The sequence below is a fragment of the Carassius auratus genome, chromosome 37 (assembly GCF_003368295.1).
Source record: "Carassius auratus strain Wakin chromosome 37, ASM336829v1, whole genome shotgun sequence".
Lineage (NCBI taxonomy): Eukaryota > Metazoa > Chordata > Actinopteri > Cypriniformes > Cyprinidae > Carassius > Carassius auratus.
In genome coordinates, this window is record NC_039279.1 from 1,650,572 (window position 1) to 1,673,996 (window position 23,425).

A 23,425-nucleotide genomic window follows, 5' to 3' on the forward strand; every position below is an offset into this window, starting at 1 on the left:
TTGTTTCTAAACCATTTTTTTCCAGTGTACATGAAATGCTAAAACTTTGCAATACAACCAATGGTTTCTGATTTTATTAGATTAGGAGATTCTTTAATTTATTATTATTATTTTCTAGTGGTAATATTATGCGCTCAGACTGTTTCAACTATTATCTGATCACGCACAGGTGTTTTTACTGACATAGCTCAAGAGTGACATTGCCAGTGTTAATAGTCCTACTGTTCACACAAAAAGCCCAGATACGAAGCTGTTTTTTAATTTACAATGTAAACAAGCATATAGACACATTTTATTCCCGTGCCCATGTCAAGGTTTTAGGTTGGTGGTGAGATCTCGGTTGTATTTTTTTTATATTTCCCCACATATCTGTACTTTTATTAAAGTGACGGAGAGAGTGTCACTGTCTCAAACTAAAGGATAGATATCATATCACAGTGAGATATCTTTTTTTTATTTTTTATTAAACATTCATTCAAAATAACATAAGCCAAGTTAAAGAGCCAGGGGTTCAAGTATGACCAAACAATTACAAATCAAATAGGAAAGAGTAGAAAAATAAATAAGAAAAAAAATACAAAAAGCTAAAATAAAAAATGAATGAGAAAACAAATTACACAACCAAAACCTTCCTCTTCCCTCAAAACCATAAGATAATAGTCAGATATAAATTATATAAAAACACCAAAAAGTGATCATACATTCAATGTTTTAGTTACAGGAGGTAGATAAAGATTTTATATACATTTTGATATCTTCTAGAAAGTAAGAGAAGTGGGGCGCCACTTCCATAAACTTACATTTGTGGATCAAATATTTTGCAAGCAAAATAATTAAGTTGCAGTGAAAGTAAACATTTCCATATTGCTTCTCAAAAGTGAAAATTCCAAACAAAACATCCTTAAAGAAAAGCTCAACAGTGAGAGATCAGTATCAAAGATCATGATAAAGTAATGTCTCCATCTTCTGGTCAGACTTTAGAAACACATGAGATAACATACTGTCCTATCCTTACCCTATTTATGAGTTCATTTAATATAGTTTTAAATAAATCTTTATTATTATTAAATGTATTATTTTTAGTCTTTAAGCATAATATGTTTACTATTTACCTAACTGAATTAAACAAAAAATACATTTTCATCGTTTTACATTATAAATGGAGTAGACTATTTAATTGCAGGTAGTCAGGGCAACTTAAGAACAGTTTTTCTTCACTTTTTTTCTTTGTCCTCTTCTTTTTCATTTATTTGTTTACTCTTATTTTATTTGATTTTTTCAAGAGAAATATTCACTGTAAATAGTGGCAACCAGTCTACTTTATCACACATTTTGGAAAATGTTATGCATGACTACTCAACATCTCATCCAGCAAAAGTAAAAAATAATTTCTAAACAAATCTTGTAATTTCCAATAACAGCATGATTTTCATCATGATTGGGGCCAGAACAATAAATAATAACGATTAAAATATTTTTTAACAAAATATATTTAATATGGAATTGTACGCGCGCGCGCGCGCACACACACACACACGCACACACACACAGTCCTATGGGTTTATCTAACTTAATTTAACTTAACTTTATTTGACATATCTGAAGTCATTACCATCGCGACGGTATCCATTATTATGACGCCATAGAGCGCATTTCAAAAGTTTAGAATGTTGGCGCGCGCGGTATATAAAGCGATGGAATTCTGTGAAACATTTTGTTGGTTTGTAGTAGTGGTCGAAGACGAGAGTTATTAGCGGTTATCAGTGATGGGACAGCGAAATTCTCGTGTTATTCCGGTAAATGATGGCGCGGTGTACGATCACCATCCCAGTACACCCCCAACACCCGACACCGACAAGGCGGAGCAACACTTCCATCCGTGCGATGAGCCGCCTGTCGATGCCGGTGAGGGAGACGCCCAGAGGAGGGAGGAGGAGGAGCGGAGGGAGGCATGGGGTGAGGAGGAGGAGGAGATGAAGAAGAAGAGGAAAAAGAAGTTCTGGAGACTGCCCTCTTTCCTCAAAGCTGCCAGAAAACACCTCAAGGTGATCCGACCGAGTCAGACTGAGGTGCAGCTTATTGAGCCACCATCGCCAGCCAGCAGCGCTGATGGTAAATGATATGAATGTGTGACAAAAAAAAAAAACTTGATATGAGTATCCATGAATTGCATATTTTTTCCTTTGTGCTTTCCTTCAAATTATTTAATGTCCCCTTGAAAATAGCCATGTCAAAATGCGTCAAATGCAATCATTTCTTTTTTAATAGATGACATTATGTGCCGCTATGAGCTCGGTGATCGTCTGGGGTAGGCGGGTTTGGCGTCGTTCATGAAGCGAGTCGTGTGGAGGATGGCCTTAAGGTCAGTACAAAATAAATGAGAACTTATGCAACTGTTTTTTCTCATCCTTTTCACATCCTTTCCACAGTCTTCAGGTTTAATGAGTGGAATTGTATGACCTCTACACACATGTGAACTGTTTTACTTCTGTTTTGTTGTTTAGGTGGCATTGAAAGACGTCATGAAGACCCAATGACATGGAATATCTAACTATTGTAAGGACATCTCACTCACTATTTTCATTTAAAACATCTCAGATTAGCTTTAATTGCAGACTATTAATGTTTTTTTTTTAGTTAACAAACCATTTTAAAACTGTCCGTCTTCTAGCCTGGTCATCCAAACCCCCTCCCAGTGGAGATCGCCCTTACACTCTTGGCCAACAAGGGACCCAGCGCACCAGAGATTATAAAGCTGCTGGGACTGGCAGGACCAACGGGACAACTATGTCATGGTCCTCGAGTGTCCGTCACCGTGTGAGAACTTAGTCAGTTTCTTGGAGGGCCACGGAGGAAGACTCGAGGAAGGTTTAGTTCGGCACATCATGCGGCAGGCAACGCAGGCGGCTCGCACATGTTGTCGCCGTGGGGTATTCCATGGAGACATAAAGTTGGAAAACTTCATTGTGAGCAAGGACACCCTACAGGTCAAGTTGATCGACTTTGGGTGTGGGGACCTCATGAGAAAGTCTGCCTACACGACATTGTATGGTATGTTTTATCCCTCAAAGCTGACAGAGGGAACACTTTGGTAATGCGAACTTGCATGCGAGATGAAATCTCTTTCCTCCAGGCACCATGGAGTACTACCCTCCTGAGTACAGGGTCAAGGGCAAGTACCATGCGAAGTCTGCAATGTCGTGGTCTCTTGGGGTCATCTTGTTCACAATGCTGTGCGGCCGTTTTCCAACTGACAATGACCTGCAGAAGACCGAACTAAACCTTTGGTCAGAGCCTGGACTGTCAAAGGGTGAGCTCTTCATCACATAAAAAGAAGTCTGATTCCAATCATCATACAAATGCTCTTTCAGATTTGATCTCACTACTGAATAGTGCAGATGTAAAGGCTTCAGGTCATAATGAGATGTTGCTTCCATGTTTCTGCACAGACTGCTGCAGTTTGATCTGTAGTCTGCTCCAGCATAAAACTAAGCGACGGCTCGGTCTGGGGAAGATCCTTCAACACGACTGGTTTCAGGTACTGAGCCTGAGATCAGCCACATTTGCTTTAGTAGTGTGATGTATTTAGGCTAATGCTTTGTTTGGTGTGTTGTTTCAGGTCTCCATATAAGTCGTGGCGAAAAGGAGCTTCGACCCCAGACATTTCCCAGTCTCCTGTCAGCTTTGCATCTTGACGGCTGGCAGGAAGACTGTTCATTCCTCTGTGAATCCTCTGCATCTTGCGGAGCCGGCAGGCCATGGTTGCATCTTATGCTATGGCCCGAAGCAGCAGTATTGCGTCTGTCATTACTGCTTGCTTGGGGATGTGTATATATGTATATAGTTTTTTCTCAGAGCCTGCATGGTCTAAAGGTAAGATCTTCATTTAAAAATCATAAAAAAGACATCTTATTCCAATCACAGTGCATTTGTTCTTCCAGAGTAGACCTCACATCTAAATAGCCCAAATGTAAAAGCTTCAGGTCATAATCAGATGTCTTTCCCATGTTTCTGCACAGAATGCTGCTGAACCAGAGGTTCCTGCCATGGACAGCTTAAAGGCATGTAATGGGCTTCCTCGTCTCAGAGCTCCACTGCCCTGGTTCCTCAGCCGTTCCTCTCATGGCTACCCACAAGTCCAAGGTTTGATGTCCCAGAGGTTCCTTCTACGGTGCTCCAGGTCTCTCAGTCTTGCTGCTCTGGTACCAGAACTTCCTGTAGTGGCTACCTGGTCTTCAACTCCTTGTCATGACTGCACGTTCTCAAAAGTTGCCCTGGATAGTGAGGTCCCTGCAAAGTCAGCTGGGTCCCAGAGGTTCTAGCACTGGCCACTCAGAGAGGTTCATGCCACGGTCCAGTCTCAGATGTTCTTCTCATGGCTGTCTCGCATGCACTGCTCCATGTGATATGTGCCCCGGGTCCCAGAAGTTTCTGTAATGGCTGCATCTGCTCTTTAAATACTTTTCTCATGTCAGAAAGGAAGAAAAACAGCTTGCATTTTAAACTGGAAAGATTAAAAGGTCTACTTATCACCTGTGGTTTTATGTCATTTTCTACATCTTGTATTTTTATTATGACAGCATCCGTCACTATTTTTCATAGTTAAAATGTTCATGTCCTCCAGAAGGTGGAGATAGAGAAGCATCTCTGTGCACCTCCACCAGCCCCGTAATATATGAATGATATGAACATGATGTAAGCTAATAACATAATCAGCCATAATTTCGTTAAGGTATTTTATTGTTATCCAAAATAAAGGCCAATAAACTCTTTTTCCAGCTATAATCCAGCTAAAATTGTACTTGTGTACACAGAGGAAAGCCATATTACTATTAGTGCAGCCGGGAGGCCGTGCCACATTAGACAACATTACTACACATTACTATAAAAGTGCATTTACAATTTTTTTTAAAATCATCAAAGTTCTTTATTTCCTCTAATTTAATTTAAAAAATGAAACTTTCTTAAATTCTAGATTCATTGCACACAAACTGAAGTATGTCAAGAGTATTTTGTTTTAATTCTGATGGTTATGACTTACGGCTTAGGAAAATTCAAAATTCACTATCTAAAAAGAAAATAATAATATTTTCTCAAACGATCAATCAAAAAGAGATTTACAAAACAGAAATGTTCAAGATTTCCAAAGCAGGTTTAATTATGCACCCAATATTTGGCTGAGGCTCCTTTTGCATGAACTACTGCTTCAATGCGGTGTGGCATGGAGGTGATCAGTCTGTGGCACTTCTGATGGTCTTATTGAAGCCCAGGTTTCTTTGATAACGGCCTTCAGCTCCTCTGTATTGTTTTCAGATGTTACTTATCTTCCTCTTCACAATACCTCAGATTCTCTGTGAGGTTCAGGTCAGGTGAGTTGGCTGGCCAATCAAGCACAGTAATATCATGGTCAGCAAACCACTTGGAATTGGTTTTGGTACTGTGGGCAGGTGCGAAATGAAATCAGCATCTCCATAAAGCTTGTCAGCAGATGGAAGCATAAAGTGCTCCAAAATCTCCTGGTAGATGGCTGCATTGACTTTGGACTTGATAAAACACAATGGACCAACACCAGATGTCACGGCACCCAAATCATGACTGACTTCAGAATCTTCACAATGGACTTCACAGAATGAGCTTGGATTCTGTGCCTCCCCAGTCTTCCTCCAGACTCCAGACCTTGATTTCCAAATTAAATTCTAAATTTACTTTCATCCGAAAGAGGACTTTGGACAACTGAGCAACAGTCCAGTTCTTTTTCTCCTTATTCCAGGTAAGATGCTTCTGATGTGGTTTCTCTTTCAGAAGTGGCTTAGTAGCTCTTTTTCCTGAAGATGTCTGAGTGTGGTGACTCTTGATGCACCGACTCCGGCTTCAGTCCATTCCTTGTGAAGCTCTCCCATGAATCTGCTTTTCCTGACATTCCTCCCAAGGTTGTAGTCATCCCTGTTGCTTGTGCACCATTTTTTACCACATTTTTTTCTTCCAGTCAACTTTCTATGAACATATTTTGATACAGCACTCTGTGAATAGACAAGCTTTTCAGCAATGACCTTCTGTGGTCTACCCTCCTTGTGGAGGATGTTGATGATTGTCTTGTGGACATTCCCAATTCAGTAGTCTTTCCCATAATTGTGGTTCCATGTTCCAAGTTCCAAATTAGCCCAAGAGGTACCCGGCATTTATACTCAAAATTAATCAAACTAATCAAGCTCAAAATGGAATCTTCACATTTTTTGAGATACTGATTTGTTTATTTTCCTAAGCTGTAAGTAGTAACCATCCAAAAAAAAAAAAAAAGAAATATATGAAATATTTCAGTTTATGTGTAATGAATGAATATAGAATATAAGAAAGTTAGCTTTTTTGAATTAAATTACGAAAAATGAAGACCTTTTCCATGATATTCTAATTTTTTTGAGATTCACCTTTACCATCTACAGTTTTGTCAAGTCCGCGGTTTTCCTGTGAAATTGGGCCACATTATCTCTGTTGCCGCAGACTGTTTTTCATGTCCATGCCGTGGGTTTAAGTCACCCCAATAATGTGTATTTTTGCCCTCATGAAACGCGGTTAGTTTGGGCTGGTTTTGAGTAGCAACTGGGTGGGTTTTGTTTTGAACACCTGGCAACCCTTTCCGTCAAGCAGGTAACGTTATTATTACTAACATAGCGGACTCATCAAAAATACATCGGAATCATATATTAAAGAGAAAATAATCACTTTATCCGATGTTTAAGTGAATAAAATATCCTTGACAGGCTTACTGGAGTTCCTCAACTATGGTGACTATGGTATCTCTCACAGGACTTCTACCCCGTGTGTGTGTGTGTGTGTTTAGGTGATGTAAAAGAGCAAAGCAGGCATTTGGACCAAAGGGAGGGGGATAATAAACATCTTTCTAAAGTTAAATTACATTTTTGCCCTGTTTGTGTTTTTTTACTAATACAATTATTTAAAGTATAAGACATTGTTAGCCTATTTACAATACACAGCGTGTTTATTCATAATAATTTTTTCTGGGGGACAACCCTCAAATGGGGGGATGGGGTTTGGGGGGCCTGTACCCCCGGATTTACATCCATAACAGATTCTTTTTCTAGCATTATTTTTTTTTAATTTCTAGTAACTTCTGAGTGAAAATTGTTTCTAAACCATTTTTTTTCCAGTATACATGAAATGCAAAAACTTTGCAATTCAACCAATGGTTTCTGATTTTATTAGATTAGGAGATTCTTTAATTTATTATTATTATTTTCTAGTGGTAATATTATTCGCTCAGACTGTTTCAACTATTATCTGATCACACACAGGTGTTTTTACTGACATGGCTCAAGAGTGACATTGCCAGTGTTAATAGTCCTACTGTTCACACAAAAAGCCCAGATACGAAGCTGTTTTTTAATTTACAATGTAAACAAGCATATAGACACTTTTTATTCCCGTGCCCATGTCAAGGTTTTAGGTTGGTGGTGAGATCTCGGTTGTATTTTTTAAATATTTCCCCATATATCTGTACTTTTATTAAAGTGACGGAGAAAGTGTCACTGTCTCAAACTAAAGGATAGATATCATATCACAGTGAGATATCTTTTTTTTTTTTTTTTTATTAAACATTCATTCAAAATATCATAAGACAAGTTAAAGAGCCAGGGGTTCAAGTATGACCAAACAATTACAAATCAAATAGGAAAGAGTAGAAAAATAAATAAATAAGAAAAAAATACAAAAAGCTAAAATAAAAAATGAATAAGAAAACAAATTACACAACCAAAACCTTCCTCTTCCCTCAAAACCATAAGATAATAGTCAGATATAAATTATACAAAAAAAACAAAAAGTGATCATACATTCAATGTTTTAGTTACAGGAGGTAGATAAAGATTTTATATACATTTTGATATCTTCTAGAAAGTAAGAGAAGTGGGGCGTGACTTTCATAACCTTACATTTGTGGATCAAATATTTTGCAAGCAAAATAATTAAGTTGCAGTGAAAGTAAACATTTCCATATTGCTTCTCAAAAGTGAAAATTCCAAACAAAACATCCTTAAAGAAAAGCTCAACAGTGAGAGATCAGTATCAAAGATCATGATAAAGTAATGTCTCCATCTTCTGGTCAGACTTTAGAAACACATGAGATAACATACTGTCCTATCCTTACCCTATTTATGAGTTCATTTAATATAGTTTTAAATAAATCTTTATTATTATTAAATGTATTATTTTAGTCTTTAAGCATAATATGTTTACTATTTACCTAACTGAATTAAACAAAAAATAAATTTTCATTGTTTTACATTATAAATGGAGTAGACTACTTAATTGCAGATAGTCAGGGCAACTTAAGAACAGTTTTTCTTCACTTTTTTTCTTTGTCCTCTTCTTTTTCATTTATTTGTTTACTCTTATTTTATTTTATTTTTTCAAGAGAAATATTCACTGTAAATAGTGGCAACCAGTCTACTTTATCACACATTTTGGAAAATGTTATGCATGACTACTCAACATCTCATCCAGCAAAAGTAAAAAATAATTTCTAAACAAATCTTGTAATTTCCAATAACAGCATGATTTTTCATCATGATTGGGGTCAGAACAATAAATGATAACGATTCAAATATTTTTTAACAAAATATATTTAATATGGAATTGTACGCACACACACACACAGTCCTATGGGTTTATCTAACTTAATTTAACTTAACTTTATTTGACATATCTGAAGTCATTACCATCGCGACGGTATCCATTATTATGACGCCATAGAGCGCATTTCAAAAGTTTAGAATGTTGGCGCGCGCGGTATATAAAGCGATGGAATTCTGTGAAACATTTTGTTGGTTTGTAGTAGTGGTCGAAGACGAGAGTTATTAGCGGTTATCAGTGATGGGACAGCGAAATTCTCGTGTTATTCCGGTAAATGATGGCGCGGTGTACGATCACCATCCCAGTACACCCCCAACACCCGACACCGACAAGGCGGAGCAACACTTCCATCCGTGCGATGAGCCGCCTGTCGATGCCGGTGAGGGAGACGCCCAGAGGAGGGAGGAGGAGGAGCGGAGGGAGGCATGGGGTGAGGAGGAGGAGGAGATGAAGAAGAAGAGGAAAAAGAAGTTCTGGAGGCTGCCCTCTTTCCTCAAAGCTGCCAGAAAACACCTCAAGGTGATCCGACCGAGTCAGACTGAGGTGCAGCTTATTGAGCCACCATCGCCAGCCAGCAGCGCTGATGGTAAATGATGTGAATGTGTGACAAAAAAAAAAGAAAAATTGATATGAGTATCCATGAATTGCATATTTTTTCCTTTGTGCTTTCCTTCAAATTATTTAATGTCCCCTTGAAAATAGCCATGTCAAAATGCGTCAAATGCAATAATTTCTTTTTTTTAATAGATGATATTATGTGCCGCTATGAGCTCGGTGATCGTCTGGGGGTAGGCGGGTTTGGTGTCGTTCATGAAGCGAGTCGTGTGGAGGATGGCCTTAAGGTCAGTACAAATAAATGAGAACTTATGCAACTGTTTTTTTCTCATCCTTTTCACATCCTGTCCACAGTCTTCAGGTTTAATGAGTGGAATTGTATGACCTCTACACACATGTGAACTGTTTTACTTATGTTTTGTTGTTTAGGTGGCATTGAAAGACGTCATGAAGACCCATGACATGGAATATCTAACTATTGTAAGGCATCTCACTCACTATTTTCATTTAAAACATCTCAGATTAGCTTTAATTGCAGACTATTAATGTTTTTTTTTAGTTAACAAACCATTTTAAAACTGTCTGTCTTCTAGCCTGGTCATCCAAACCCCCTCCCAGTGGAGATCGCCCTTACACTCTTGGCCAACAAGGGACCCAGCGCACCAGAGATTATAAAGCTGCTGGACTGGCAGGACCAACGGGACAACTATGTCATGGTCCTCGAGTGTCCGTCACCGTGTGAGAACTTAGTCAGTTTCTTGGAGGGCCACGGAGGAAGAATCGAAGAAGGTTTAGTTCGGCACATCATGCGGCAGGCAACGCGGGCGGCTCGCACATGTTGTCGCCGTGGGGTATTCCATGGAGACATAAAGTTGGAAAACTTCATTGTGAGCAAGGACACCCTACAGGTCAAGTTGATCGACTTTGGGTGTGGGGACCTCATGAGAAAGTATGCCTACACGACATTGTATGGTATGTTTTATCCCTCAAAGCTGACAGAGGGAACGCTTTGGTAATGCGAACTTGCATGCGAGATGAAATCTCTTTCCTCCAGGCACCATGGAGTACTACCCTCCTGAGTACAGGCTCAAGGGCAAGTACCATGCGAAGTCTGCAATGTCGTGGTCTCTTGGGGTCATCTTGTTCACAATGCTGTGCGGCCGTTTTCCAACTGGCAATGACCTGCAGAAGACCGAACTAAACCTTTGGTCAGAGCCTGGACTGTCAAAGGGTGAGCTCTTCATCACATAAAAAGAAGTCTGATTCCAATCATCATACAAATGCTCTTTCAGATTTGATCTCACTACTGAATAGTGCAGATGTAAAGGCTTCAGGTCATAATGAGATGTTGCTTCCATGTTTCTGCACAGACTGCTGCAGTTTGATCTGTAGTCTGCTCCAGCATAAAACTAAGCGACGGCTCGGTCTGGGGAAGATCCTTCAACACGACTGGTTTCAGGTACTGAGCCTGAGATCAGCCACATTTGCTTTAGTAGTGTGATGTATTTAGGCTAAGGCTTTGTTTGGTGTGTTGTTTCAGGTCTCCATATAAGTCGTGGGGAAAAGGAGCTTCGACCCCAGACATTTCCCAGTCTCCTGTCAGCTTTGCATCTTGACGGCTGGCAGGAAGACTGTTCATTCCTCTGTGAATCCTCTGCATCTTGCGGAGCCGGCAGGCCATGGGTACATCTTATGCTATGGCCCGAAGCAGCAGTACTTGCCATATCTGCCGTTACTGTTTGCTTGGGGATCTGTATATATGTATATATTTTTTTTTTCTCAGAGCCTGCATGGTCTAAAGGTTATATCTTCATTTAAAAATAATAAAAAATACCTCTTATTCCAATCACAGTGCATTTGTTCTTCCAGAGTAGACCTCACATCTAAATAGCGCAAATGTAAAAGCTTCAGGTCATAATCAGATGTCTTTCCCGTGTTTCTGCACAGAATGCTGCTGAACCAGAGGTTCCTGCCATGGACAGCTTAAAGGCATGTAATGGGCTTCCTCGTCTCAGAGCTCCACTGCCCTGGTTCCTCAGCGGTTCCTCTCATGGCTACCCACAAGTCCAAGGTTTGATGTCCCAGAGGTTCCTTCTACGGTGCTCCAGGTCTCTCAGTCTTGCTGCTCTGGTACCAGAACTTCCTGTAGTGGCTACCTGGTCTTCAACTCCTTGTCATGACTGCACACTCTCAAAAGTTGCCCTGGATAGTGAGGTCCCTGCAAAGTCAGCTGGGTCCCAGAGGTTCTAGCACTGGCCACTCAGAGAGGTTCATGCCACGGTCCAGTCTCAGATGTTCTTCTCATGGCTGTCTCACATGCACTGCTCCATGTGATGGATGCCCCGGGTCCCAGAAGTTTCTGAAATCAGGGGCGCTGCACAAAGATCCTGGGCCCTAGCATAGGCAGTCCTAATGCCCCCCCCCCCCCAACCCCCCACCCCTCTTGAAAATATATATTCCAGACTTTTTCAAGGGCCCTCTCTTCCTTTGGGGCCCTGGTGATCAGTACTGGTTTTACCCCAAGTCCGACGCCCCTGTCTGTAATAGCTGCATCTGCTCTTTAAATACTTTTCTCATGTCAGAAAGGAAGAAAAACAGCTTGCATTTTAAACTGGAAAGATTAAAAGGTCTACTTATCACCTGTGGTTTTATGTCATTTTCTACATCTTGTATTTTTATTGTGACAGCATCACTATTTTTCACAGTTAAAATGTTCATGTCCCCCAGAAGGTGGAGATAGAGAAGCATCTCTGTGCACCTCCACCAGCCCCGTAATATACTTTAATCAGCTTTATCACATTGTGAATGATATGAACATGATGTAAGCTAATAACATAATCAGCCATAATTTCGTTCAGGTATTTTATTGTTATCCCGAATAAAGCCCCATAAACAAATTTTTTTCAAGAGCAATTTTTGAAGGAGAGACAAATAATCCAGCTAAAATTGTACTTGTATGGACATGTGTACACAGAGGAAAGCCATATTACTATTAGTGCTGCCGGGAGACCGTGCCACATTAGACAACGTTTAGCTGTTGTGGTCGCGCCGTGACAGCACACGAGTCCGTTGTAGACATTACTATACATTACTATAAAAGGGCATCTAAAAAATGTTTAATATCAACGAAAAGTTTTTTTTTTTTTTTTTTTTTTTTAAATAAAACTTTCTTAAATTCTAGATCCATTGCACACAAACTGAAGTATTTCAAAAGTATTTTGTTTTAACTCTGATGGATATGATTTATGGCTTAGGAAAATTCAAAATTCAGTATCTAAACAAATGAATATTTTCTCAACGATCAATCGAAAAGAGATTTACAAAACAGAAATGTTCAAGATCTCCAAAGCAGGTTTAATTATGCACCCAATATTTGGTTGAGGCTTCTTTTGTATGAACTACTGCTTCAATGCGGTGTGGCATGGAGGTGATCAGTCTGTGGCACTTCTGATGGTCTTATTGAAGCCCAGGTTTCTTTGATAACTGCCTCCAGCTCCTCTGTATTGTTTTCAGATGTTACTTATCTTCCTCTTCACAATACCTCATAGATTCTCTGTGAGGTTCAGGTCAGGTGAGTTGGCTGGCCAATCAAGCACAGTGATATCATGGTCAGCAAACCACTTGGAATTGGTTTTGGTACTGTGGGCAGGTGCGAAATGAAATCAGCATCTCCATAAAGCTTGTCAGCAGATGGAAGCATAAAGTGCTCCAAAATCTCCTGGTAGATGGCTGCATTGACTTTGGACTTGATAAAACACAATGGACCAACACCATCTAACATTCTAACATTATTTGTGAAATTTTCTAGTAACTTCTGAGTAAAATTTGTTTCCACACCATTTTTTTCCCAGTGCATGAAATGTTAAAACTTTGGAATACAACCAAATTGTTGTGCTTTTATTAGATTAAGGAGATTCTTTCATTTATTATTATTATTTTCTAGTGGTAATATTATGCGCTCAGACTGTTTCAACTATTATCTGATCACACACAGGTGTTTTTACTGACATGGCTCAAGAGTGACATTGCCAGTGTTAATAGTCCTACTGTTCACACAAAAAGCCCAGATACGAAGCTGTTTCAGTACATACTGAGTGGTCTGTTGGGTAAACTGAATCACACGATATCTCTTGTTTTTTTATTAAAACACTACCTACACTCAAATACACCTCGTTTTTAAGTTACAATGTAAACAAGCATATAGACATGTTTTATTCCCGTGCCCATGTCAAGTTTTAGGTTGGTGGTGAGATCTCGGTTGTATTTCCCCATATATCTGTACTTTTATTACAGTGATGGAGAAAGTGTCACTTTCTCAAACTAAGCGATAGATATCATATCACAGTGAGATATCTTTTTTTTTTTTTTTTTTTTTTTTTTATTAAACATTCATTCAAAATAACATAAGCCAAGTTAAAGAGCCAGGAGTTCAAGTATGACCAAACAATTACAAATCAAATAGGAAAGAGTAGAAAAATAAATAAGAAAAAAAAATACAAAAAGCTAAGAAAAAAAATGAATAAGAAAACAGATTACACAACCAAAACCTTCCTCTTACCTCAAAACCATAAGATAATAGTCATATATAAATTATACAAAGACACCAAAAAGTGATCATACATTCAATGTTTTTGTTACAGGAGGTAGATAAAGATTTTATATACATTTTAATATCTTCTAGAGAGTAAGAGAAGTGGGGCGTAACTTTCATAACCTTACATTTGTGGATAAAATTAATTTGCAGTGAAAGTAAACATTTCCATAATGCTTCTCAAAAGTGAAAATACCAGACAAAACATCCTTAAATGGGGAGGGGGGTTGAAATGCTATTTCATGCATACTGAGTTTTTTACACTGTTAAAGAGTTGGATTCCCATGCTAAACATGGACAAAGTTTCAAAAATTAAGTTGTACGTTTGAAGGAGTATTTCGGTTCCAAAAAAAAACTCTTCCGGTTAGTCACAAGTTTCGGAAAGTTTTTTTTCGAGTATGGCTCTGTGTGACGTTAGATGGAGCGGAATTTCCTTATATGGGTCCTAAGGCACTTCTGCCGGAAGAGCGCACGCTCCTGTAGAGCAGAGCACTGAGAGCACAACAGACATTCACTGATCAGAGCGAGAGCGTCGCGAAATGTCACAAAAGGAGTGTGTTTTTGGTTGCCAGGGCAAGACAACCCTGCACAGATTACCCAAAAGAGAAACAGCATTAAGGGACCAGTGGATGGAGTTTATTTTTACAGAGCATCAACGGAGTTATGCAAGTTTTTTTGTTTGTTCCCTGCATTTCGGATTGCACATCGTTTATTTCTTAAGGATAATGCAGTCCCAACTAAAAAGGGTCACGATAGTGTGTTGGAACCACATGCGGTGTGTAAAACTGCTTCAAATATCTCTGTGTTGTTAACTAAGCTATCAGCGAGTAAGCACATCAAGTAAACAACATGCGATGTTGTCATCAAACTGCACTTTCCACATGTACAGCTTAAAAAAAAAAAAAAAAAAAAAGACGACATAAAGTGGAACTTAGTCATTTTCCAAAACCGCTAAGCAAATATATACAATTTCAGTACATACCACATAGCATACCGCCTTTGCTGATGCTGCTCTTGTTAAATTTCAGCCTCTGGATCTGTGTCACAGCTTCCACATGCTCTCAACTCAAAAGCCTACTCGCGCTCGTGGTTCTTTAGCTCCGCCCACACGTCACGCCTCCAGGCACTTGTGTTTTTCCGGGGAAAATCGGTACAGACTATCTTTCTCTTATAAATATAATAAAAATAAAGACTTTTTGGAGTTATGAAGGATGCAGTACTACTCTATAGGTACTCAAGATTAACAGGATATTGAGTGAAAACGAGCATTTCACCCCCCTCCCCCTTTAAAGAAAAGCTCAACAGTGAGAGATCAGTATCAAAGATCATGATAAAGTAATGTCTCCATCTTCTGGTCAGACTTTAGAAACACATGAGATAACATACTGTCCTATCCTTCCCCTATTTTATGAGTTCATTTAATATAGTTTTAAATAAATCTTTATTATTTTTAAATTTATTATTTTAGTCTTTAAGCATAATATGTTTACTATTTACCTAACTGAATTAAACAAAAAATACATTTTCATTGTTTTACATTATAAATGGAGTAGACTATTTAATTGCAGGTAGTCAGGGCAACTTAAGAACAGTTTTTCTTCACTTTTTTTCTTTGTCCTCTTCTTTTTCATTTATTTGTTTACTCTTATTTTATTTTATTTTTTCAAGAGAAATATTCACTGTAAATAGTGGCAACCAGTCTACTTTATCACACATTTTGGAAAATGTTATGCATGACTACTCAACATCTCATCCAGCAAAAGTAAAAAATAATTTCTAAACAAATCTTGTAATTTCCAATAACAGCATGATTTTTCATCGTGATTGGGGCCAAAAAACAATAATAATAACGATTCGAATGTTTTTTAACAAAATATGTTTAATATGGAATTGTACGCCCGCGCAAACACACACACCTCACACACACAGTCGTATGGGTTTATCTAACTTAATTTAACTTAACTTTATTTGACATATCTGAAGTCATTACCATCGCGACGGTATCCATTATTATGACGCCATAGAGCGCATTTCAAAAGTTTAGAATGTTGGCGCGTGCGGTATATAAAGCGATGGAATTCTGTGAAACATTTTGTTGGTTTGTAGTAGTGGTCGAAGACGAGAGTTATTAGCGGTTATCAGTGATGGGACAGCGAAATTCTCGTGTTATTCCGGTAAATGATGGCGCGGTGTACGATCACCATCCCAGTACACCCCCAACACCCGACACCGACAAGGCGGAGCAACACTTCCATCCGTGCGATGAGCCGCCTGTCGATGCCGGTGAGGGAGACGCCCAGAGGAGGGAGGAGGAGGAGCGGAGGGAGGCATGGGGTGAGGAGGAGGAGGAGATGAAGAGGAAGAGGAAAAAGAAGTTCTGGAGACTGCCCTCTTTCCTCAAAGCTGCCAGAAAACACCTCAAGGTGATCCGACCGAGTCAGACTGAGGTGCAGCTTATTGAGCCACCATCGCCAGCCAGCAGCGCTGATGGTAAATGATGTGAATGTGTGACAAAAAAAAAAAAACTTGATATGAGTATCCATGAATTGCATATTTTTTCCTTTGTGCTTTCCTTCAAATTATTTAATGTCCCCTTGAAAATAGCCATGTCAAAATGCGTCAAATGCAATCATTTCTTTTTTAATAGATGACATTATGTGCCGCTATGAGCTCGGTGATCGTCTGGGGGTAGGCGGGTTTGGCGTCGTTCATGAAGCGAGTCGTGTGGAGGATGGCCTTAAGGTCAGTACAAATAAATGAGAACTTATGCAACTGTTTTTTCTCATCCTTTTCACATCCTTTCACAGTCTTCAGGTTTAATGAGTGGAATTGTATGACCTCTAAACACATGTGAACTGTTTTACTTCTGTTTTGTTGTTTAGGTTGCATTGAAAGATGTCATGAAGACCCATGACATGGAATATCTAACTATTGTAAGACATCTCACTTACTATTATCATTTAAAACATCTCAGATTAGCTTTCATTGCAGACTATAAATGTTTTTTTTAGTTAACAAACCATTTTAAAACTGTCTGTCTTCTAGCCTGGTCATCCAAACCCCCTCCCAGTGGAGATCGCCCTTACACTCTTGGCCAACAAGGGACCCAGCGCACCAGAGATTATAAAGCTGCTGGACTGGCAGGACCAACGGGACAACTATGTCATGGTCCTCGAGTGTCCGTCACCGTGTGAGAACTTAGTCAGTTTCTTGGAGGGCCATGGAGGAAGAATCGAGGAAGGTTTAGTTCGGCACATCATGCGGCAGGCAACGCGGGCGGCTCGCACATGTTGTCGCCGTGGGGTATTCCATGGAGACATAAAGTTGGAAAACTTCATTGTGAGCAAGGACACCCTGCAGGTCAAGTTGATCGACTTTGGGTGTGGGGACCTCATGAGAAAGTCTGCCTACACGACATTGTATGGTATGTATTATCCCTCAAAGCTGACAGAGGGAACGCTTTGGTAATGCGAACTTGCATGCGAGATGAAATCTCTTTCCTCCAGGCACCATGGAGTACTACCCTCCTGAATACAGGCTCAAGGGCAAGTACCATGCGAAGTCTGCAATGTCGTGGTCTCTTGGGGTCATCTTGTTCACAATGCTGTGCGGCCGTTTTCCAACTGACAATGACCTGCAGAAGACCGAACTAAACCTTTGGTCAGAGCCTGGACTGTCAAAGGGTGAGCTCTTCATCACATAAAAAGAAGTCTGATTCCAATCATCATACAAATGCTCTTTCAGATTTGATCTCACTACTGAATAGTGCAGATGTAAAGGCTTCAGGTCATAATGAGATGTTGCTTCCATGTTTCTGCACAGACTGCTGCAGTTTGATCTGTAGTCTGCTCCAGCATAAAACTAAGCGACGGCTCGGTCTGGGGAAGATCCTTCAACACGACTGGTTTCAGGTACTGAGCCTGAGTTCAGCCACATTTGCTTTAGTAGTGTGATGTATTTAGGCTATTGCTTTGTTTGGTGTGTTGTTTCAGGTCTCCATATAAGTCGTGGGGAAAAGGAGTTTCGACCCCAGAAATTTCCCAGTCTCCTGTCAGCTTTGCATCTTGACGGCTGGCAGGAAGACTGTTCATTCCTCTGTGAATCCTCTGCATCTTGCGGAGCCGGCAGGCCATGGTTGCATCTTATGCTATGGCCAGAAGCAGCAGTACTTGCCATATCTGCCGTTACTGTTTGCTTGGGGATGTGTATATATGTATATAATTTTTTTTATCAGAGCCTGCATGATCTAAAGGTTAGATCTTCATTTAAAAATAATCAAAAAATAACTCTTATTCCAATCACAGTGCATTTGTTCTTCCAGAGTAGACCTCACATCTAAATAGCGCAAATGTAAAAGCTTCAGATCATAATCAGATGTCTTTCCCATGTTTCTGCACAGAATGCTGCTGAACCAGAGGTTCCTGCCATGGACAGCTTAAAGGCATGTAATGGGCTTCCTCGTCTCATAGCTCCACTGCCCTGGTTCCTCAGCGGTTACTCTCATGGCTACCCACAAGTCCAAGGTTTGATGTCCCAGAGGTTCCTTCTACGGTGCTCCAGGTCTCTCAGTCTTGCTGCTCTGGTACCAGAACTTCCTGTAGTGGCTACCTGGTCTTCAACTCCTTGTCATGACTGCACGTTCTCAAAAGTTGCCCTGGATAGTGAGGTCCCTGCAAAGTCAGCTGGGTCCCAGAGGTTCTAGCACTGGCCACTCAGAGAGGTTCATGCCACGGTCCAGTCTCAGATGTTCTTCTCATGGCTGTCTCAGATGCACTGCTCCATGTGATAGATGCCCCGGGTCCAAGAAGTTTCTGTAATGGCTGCATCTGCTCTTTAAATACTTTTCTCATGTCAGAATGGAAGAAAAACTGCTTGCAATTTAAACTGGAAAGATTAAAAGGTCTACTTATTGTGTGTTATTTTCTACATCTTGTATTTTTATTGTGACAGCATCCGTCACTATTTTTCACAGTTGAAATGTTCATGTCCTCCAGAAGGTGGAGATAGAGAAGCATCTCTGTGCACCTCCACCAGCCCCGTAATATAGGCTACTTTAATCAGCTTTATCACATTGTGTATGATACTGTATGCACATGATGTCAGCTAATTATATAATCAGCCATAATTTCGTTCAGGTATTTTATTTTTATCCTAAATGTTTGTTTACTCTTCGACTTGGTGTACCTATAGTTAACGAAGACTAAACATGATAAAATACATTATTTTAATTTAAATAGCCTATATAAACATAATAAATAATTATGAATTTTTCATATATTCACCATACTAGATATGTATATATTTGACTATTATCAAATTACAATACTTATAGTGAAACAAATATTTCCAGAGTAGTCCATAATATTATAATTTTTCTTCATGTTTGTTAGTTTTTTTAGATGTTTTCGTCAGGTGAATGTCCTGTGCATTTTTTTTAAATAAATAAATAAATAAATACATAAATAATGGAACAGAAGCAAAGGGTATAAATCATGATGTAACAATGATATGTAGCATAACTCATGCAAAAGCTGAATAACTGAACGCCTTTACCAAAACTGCTCACTTTTGTTTATTTTGAGTCTTCTGGCGTAGCCTATCCGTTTAATTCAAGCGAAACTTCACCGACTTCGCGTGACCACCGATAAGATTTACTGTGCATTTACATATGGCGGGGGTGGGTCAGTTTCGTCCAACTAGACTAATTTCATGTTAAGTGATGATTATACATAATTACCATCTGTCCAAACTAAACGTCTCATTTCATTGATAAACACCACAATTTCCACCAAAAACATGTCCACACACGGGAGAAGGTTGTCATCAGTTACGAGATTTAGAGTCAAATGTCCAGTTACACAAATACTTATTTTCTCTAGCAGCTGTTTTATATTTTGTTTTCAGTAGGTTAATCGAATTAAACTGTCTGAAATAAGAATAAGGTTATAGCTGCTGGATGATAACACAATAACACCACAGCGTTTATGCTTACTAGAGAAGTCAGTTTTAAGGCTATAAATAAATGTCAGGGCGTGATAAGTCGTTTTTAAATTAATGCAATGTTTTGCGTTTTTATAAAATAATGGTTCTATGCTTTAACCTTCGTTTGACGTTTTTCGTTGTGGAACTGTTTTACTTATATTCTGCTAACAACCTGTTGTTCCAATGACAGATTCCACCGTAAACATCACAATGTGATAACCCCGGACATTAAGTGAAAAAGTTCAGTAGGTTTTATTTTATTCATTTATACATTTTTGTCAGGATTTTAAGGTTTGTTTCTTATCTATAACCTATTATTTTTATTTTATATTTAAAATATTTTGTTAAACACTTTTTCTTTTTTCCCCCTTCTTTTGTGTGAGTGGGTGGGGGGGATTTGTTCAGCCTGAACCTCAAATGCTTATCACATGAATGATCTCGACGCCAGATTGATGCATATTGGATGGAGTTACCTGGGGAGAAGTGTGACAGTGGGAGGGGTTTACCAAGCAGCAGTTCATTCACTGCATGCCCCCCGGACAGGTTAAATACCCCTCCCCTGACGCGCACTCGGGCACTCTCGAGTAAACCCTCAGAGACCAGCACACTCAGCGGGGCTGATCGGTGAAACTCATGTTTCTAGAGGGAGAACGGATTATGAACGCGTTTGGGCAGCAGCCGTCGAGCCAGCAGACCAGTCCTCTCCAGCACCATAACGCGCAGGACATCCTGGACATGACCGTGTACTGCGACACCAGCTTCAGCATGTACCAACAGAACCTCCATCACCACCACCATCACGCGCAGAGGCCACCTGCGCATCCTTCCAGCTACGGCCTGGGCGAATACACCTCAGCCACAGCCAACCCTTACCTGTGGATGAACAGCCCGGGCATCACCTCACCCCCCTACCTCTCAGGCCCGAACGGAGGCTCTTACATTCAGTCAGGATTTGGGTCGAACCAGCGGCAGTTTCTTCCTCCTCCCACGGGCTTCGGAAGCGCAGATCTCGGCTGGCTGTCCATTTCAAGTCAGCAAGAACTTTTCAAGATGGTCAGACCGCCTTATTCCTATTCAGCGCTGATTGCGATGGCTATTCAGAACACGCAGGATAAGAAACTGACGCTCAGTCAGATTTATCAGTATGTGGCGGACAACTTTCCTTTTTATAAGAAAAGCAAAGCCGGATGGCAGAACTCAATTAGACACAATCTGTCCTTGAACGATTGCTTCAAGAAAGTCGCGCGGGATGAGGATGACCCTGGTAAGTTTGAACGTTTTTTTTTTTCACGGATCAAAAATCCGACTTCGTTACGCGTGCATGATTATTACGCATTAGATTTCAGTGGTATGCTAACACATCCCCCCGTTTTTCTTTAAAGGGAAAGGAAATTATTGGACTTTGGACCCCAACTGCGAGAAAATGTTCGATAACGGCAACTTCAGAAGGAAGAGGAAGAGAAGAGCTGACGCCAGTAACCTGTCTGTAAAATCCGAGGACGCGCTCAAATTGGCGGACACGGCTAGTCTGATGAGCGCGTCCCCGCAAAGCCTCCAAAACTCTCCGACCACTAGCGACCCCAAATCGTCCCCTTCACCATCCACAGAGCACAGCCCGTGTTTTAACAACTTTATCGGTAGCATGAATTCAATAATGCCTGGAAACAGCAACGGTATCAGAAGCAGAGACGTCAGTTCTGGACACCTGGGAGATTTTACGCACAGCATGTCAGGACATGAAATTGCCCCTCCATCATCAGAACCAGGCCATCTCAACAGCAACAGACTAAACTACTTCTCAGCATCCCATAATAACAGTGGCTTGATCAACTCGCTCTCCAACCATTTCAGTGTCAATAATCTCATATACAGTCGGGAGGGAACGGAAGTTTAGAGTTTGTGAACCTCTAATGTGCTCTGTGAGTACATGGACAATCTGTTCTCACATTAGACTTTATTTCTATACATGTTCACCGCATTCGCACAGTCCATTTTCATTCAGACTGCCTGGTGTTTTGGGATGCATCAGCAAGTGGGTTTGCAAAGTGCATCATTTACATGTATTCTGTTATTGTTGCACCAAACTGTGATACCTAACAAGTCCACACATGTCTATTTCCTAGGCCACCATAGAACAAATGTAGATATATTTTATTTAAATGAAATGTTTTTGATTTTTTTTTTAAATAAACATGCATATATCTGAATTGTCTGTAGCATCAGCTTCTGTTTATTTGCTGTTTATATGCATTATGTTTTCCCATTATGTGCACAACAAACACAAACACCTAGTGCATCTCAGTGTTCCCACGCAATCAGCTGGTGGCCTCATAGATGCACAAGACTGTAACAGCAATTAAGACATGTTTGTATGTTTATGTTTGTTTACAGTAGCTCGCAATTATATATTGTTTGTTTGTGGATGACTGCAATCAAACAGGCAGTTTACTGACAACTTTTAATTAGCTTTTGCACTAAAGTACAGTTTAGTTTTAAACCGAAAGATCGGATTACACTTGAAATTTGAGTTAAAATGTGTTGTGTTCAAAAAAGGCTTTTTGAAACCCTACATTTCAAGGTAATTTAACCAGTGCACATCTTTTCCCCATAACCGCTCAACTCCAGCAAACATACCGGGTTGACAATTATTTATCAAAAAGAATTTAAGCTTTAATCCAGCATTTGAATTAATCTGTGCCCCCCGCTGTGTCCTTTCCTAATTGCTTTCTGCAAAAAGCCAGACACATTTAACTCTTTAATGTCCTCATTATCCCTGGGAAGATTTTCAGCCTGTTTATTTACTGTACAAGCTCTGGTGTTGAATGGCACAGACTCATTTGGGTTATGATGTAAATAGCCTCATACGATCCACTGGTTTATCTAGAGATTCAACTTTCCTTTCTAACATTAACTCACATCCAGGTTGAGCTGCATGAAAACAGGTGAGACAGACATTTTACGCTTGTCTCTTTGCATACAGCTGAGAAGTCATCACAGCTTCATATCTGGAGAGTTCAAAAGTTTGTGAGCTTTTATCTGAAACTGCTTATTTAATGGTGTATCAAAATCCCAGCTGACATAAATATGTTTACAGTAAGTTATGAAAACATTATTTTTGAAATGTTCCGAGAACATTTAATATATATATATAAAAAAAGGTAAAGTTGCTTTTTAGTCTGAAACTTGTATCTTTAATGTTTGAAAACAGGAGAACATCCAAAAATATTTCAGAAAAACATTCAATTAAAGATGCATAAATTATGTTTCAGAACGTTATTGAAATCCAGATAACCTTTGACTTTAAAAAGGTTCCTCTATATGACATCAGACTGTTAACACCTTTTTTCCTATTATGAATCTTAGCAGTGAAGTTCACTTTTGAGGGTTGTGCCACAAACAGTTTTTTTTCTGGCTTTTTTTGGTTCTTGCTCATTCTGATCTTATTTCAAAGTCAGTCTACTTCAGATCCCATATCAAAGAAAGAACATAAAATAAACACATAGGACTGACTGCAATACAACTAATTTGGCTCTGTCATCTGGGATAAAGCAGAACTGACAGGAGATTCGTGTCCACGGTGCTGGAATGCAAACAGATCTGGCATCACCAGAGACACCCTGCTGCTCTCTAGTGAAAACACAGAACAAATGA

General features: G+C 39.7%; 3 protein-coding genes across 3 annotated transcripts; all 3 read left to right on the top strand.

The window, feature by feature from the left end:
• Positions 1-1,593: 1,593 nt before the first annotated feature.
• LOC113055862 (serine/threonine-protein kinase pim-2-like) lies at positions 1,594-11,917 on the top strand. The gene is made up of 8 exons (XM_026222234.1): positions 1,594-2,112; positions 9,394-9,488; positions 9,631-9,681; positions 9,795-10,173; positions 10,256-10,432; positions 10,572-10,660; positions 10,742-10,884; positions 11,149-11,917. The coding sequence occupies exons 1-7, from the start codon at positions 1,767-1,769 to the stop codon at positions 10,751-10,753; spliced, it is 1,149 nt and encodes a 382-aa protein (XP_026078019.1). The 5' UTR covers positions 1,594-1,766; the 3' UTR covers positions 10,754-10,884; positions 11,149-11,917.
• Positions 11,918-15,857: 3,940 nt separating this feature from the next.
• On the top strand, positions 15,858-18,685 carry LOC113056517 (serine/threonine-protein kinase pim-2-like). The gene is made up of 8 exons (XM_026223299.1): positions 15,858-16,282; positions 16,440-16,534; positions 16,675-16,725; positions 16,838-17,216; positions 17,299-17,475; positions 17,615-17,703; positions 17,785-18,044; positions 18,192-18,685. The coding sequence occupies exons 1-7, from the start codon at positions 15,937-15,939 to the stop codon at positions 17,794-17,796; spliced, it is 1,149 nt and encodes a 382-aa protein (XP_026079084.1). The 5' UTR covers positions 15,858-15,936; the 3' UTR covers positions 17,797-18,044; positions 18,192-18,685.
• A 1,573-nt stretch (positions 18,686-20,258) lies between these two features.
• Positions 20,259-21,975, top strand: LOC113055863 (forkhead box protein I2-like). Its single transcript, XM_026222235.1, has 2 exons — positions 20,259-21,038; positions 21,157-21,975. Exons 1-2 carry the CDS (start codon positions 20,408-20,410, stop codon positions 21,666-21,668), a joined length of 1,143 nt encoding a protein of 380 aa, XP_026078020.1. The 5' UTR covers positions 20,259-20,407; the 3' UTR covers positions 21,669-21,975.
• The last annotated feature ends 1,450 nt before the right edge of the window (positions 21,976-23,425 follow it).

Excerpts from the sequence above, each read along its gene's own strand:
- LOC113056517 (XM_026223299.1), top strand. The coding sequence starts at position 15,937 with ATGGGACAGCGAAATTCTCGTGTTATTCCGGTAAATGATGGCGCGGTG. Across the intron at positions 16,535-16,674 it reads GTGTGGAGGATGGCCTTAAG|GTTGCATTGAAAGATGTCAT; the intron begins GTCAGTACAAAT and ends TTTGTTGTTTAG. Across the intron at positions 17,476-17,614 it reads AGAGCCTGGACTGTCAAAGG|ACTGCTGCAGTTTGATCTGT; the intron begins GTGAGCTCTTCA and ends GTTTCTGCACAG.
- LOC113055862 (XM_026222234.1), top strand. The coding sequence starts at position 1,767 with ATGGGACAGCGAAATTCTCGTGTTATTCCGGTAAATGATGGCGCGGTG. Across the intron at positions 9,682-9,794 it reads ACATGGAATATCTAACTATT|CCTGGTCATCCAAACCCCCT; the intron begins GTAAGGCATCTC and ends TCTGTCTTCTAG. Across the intron at positions 10,174-10,255 it reads TGCCTACACGACATTGTATG|GCACCATGGAGTACTACCCT; the intron begins GTATGTTTTATC and ends TCTTTCCTCCAG.
- LOC113055863 (XM_026222235.1), top strand. The coding sequence starts at position 20,408 with ATGTTTCTAGAGGGAGAACGGATTATGAACGCGTTTGGGCAGCAGCCG. Across the intron at positions 21,039-21,156 it reads GCGGGATGAGGATGACCCTG|GGAAAGGAAATTATTGGACT; the intron begins GTAAGTTTGAAC and ends TTTTCTTTAAAG.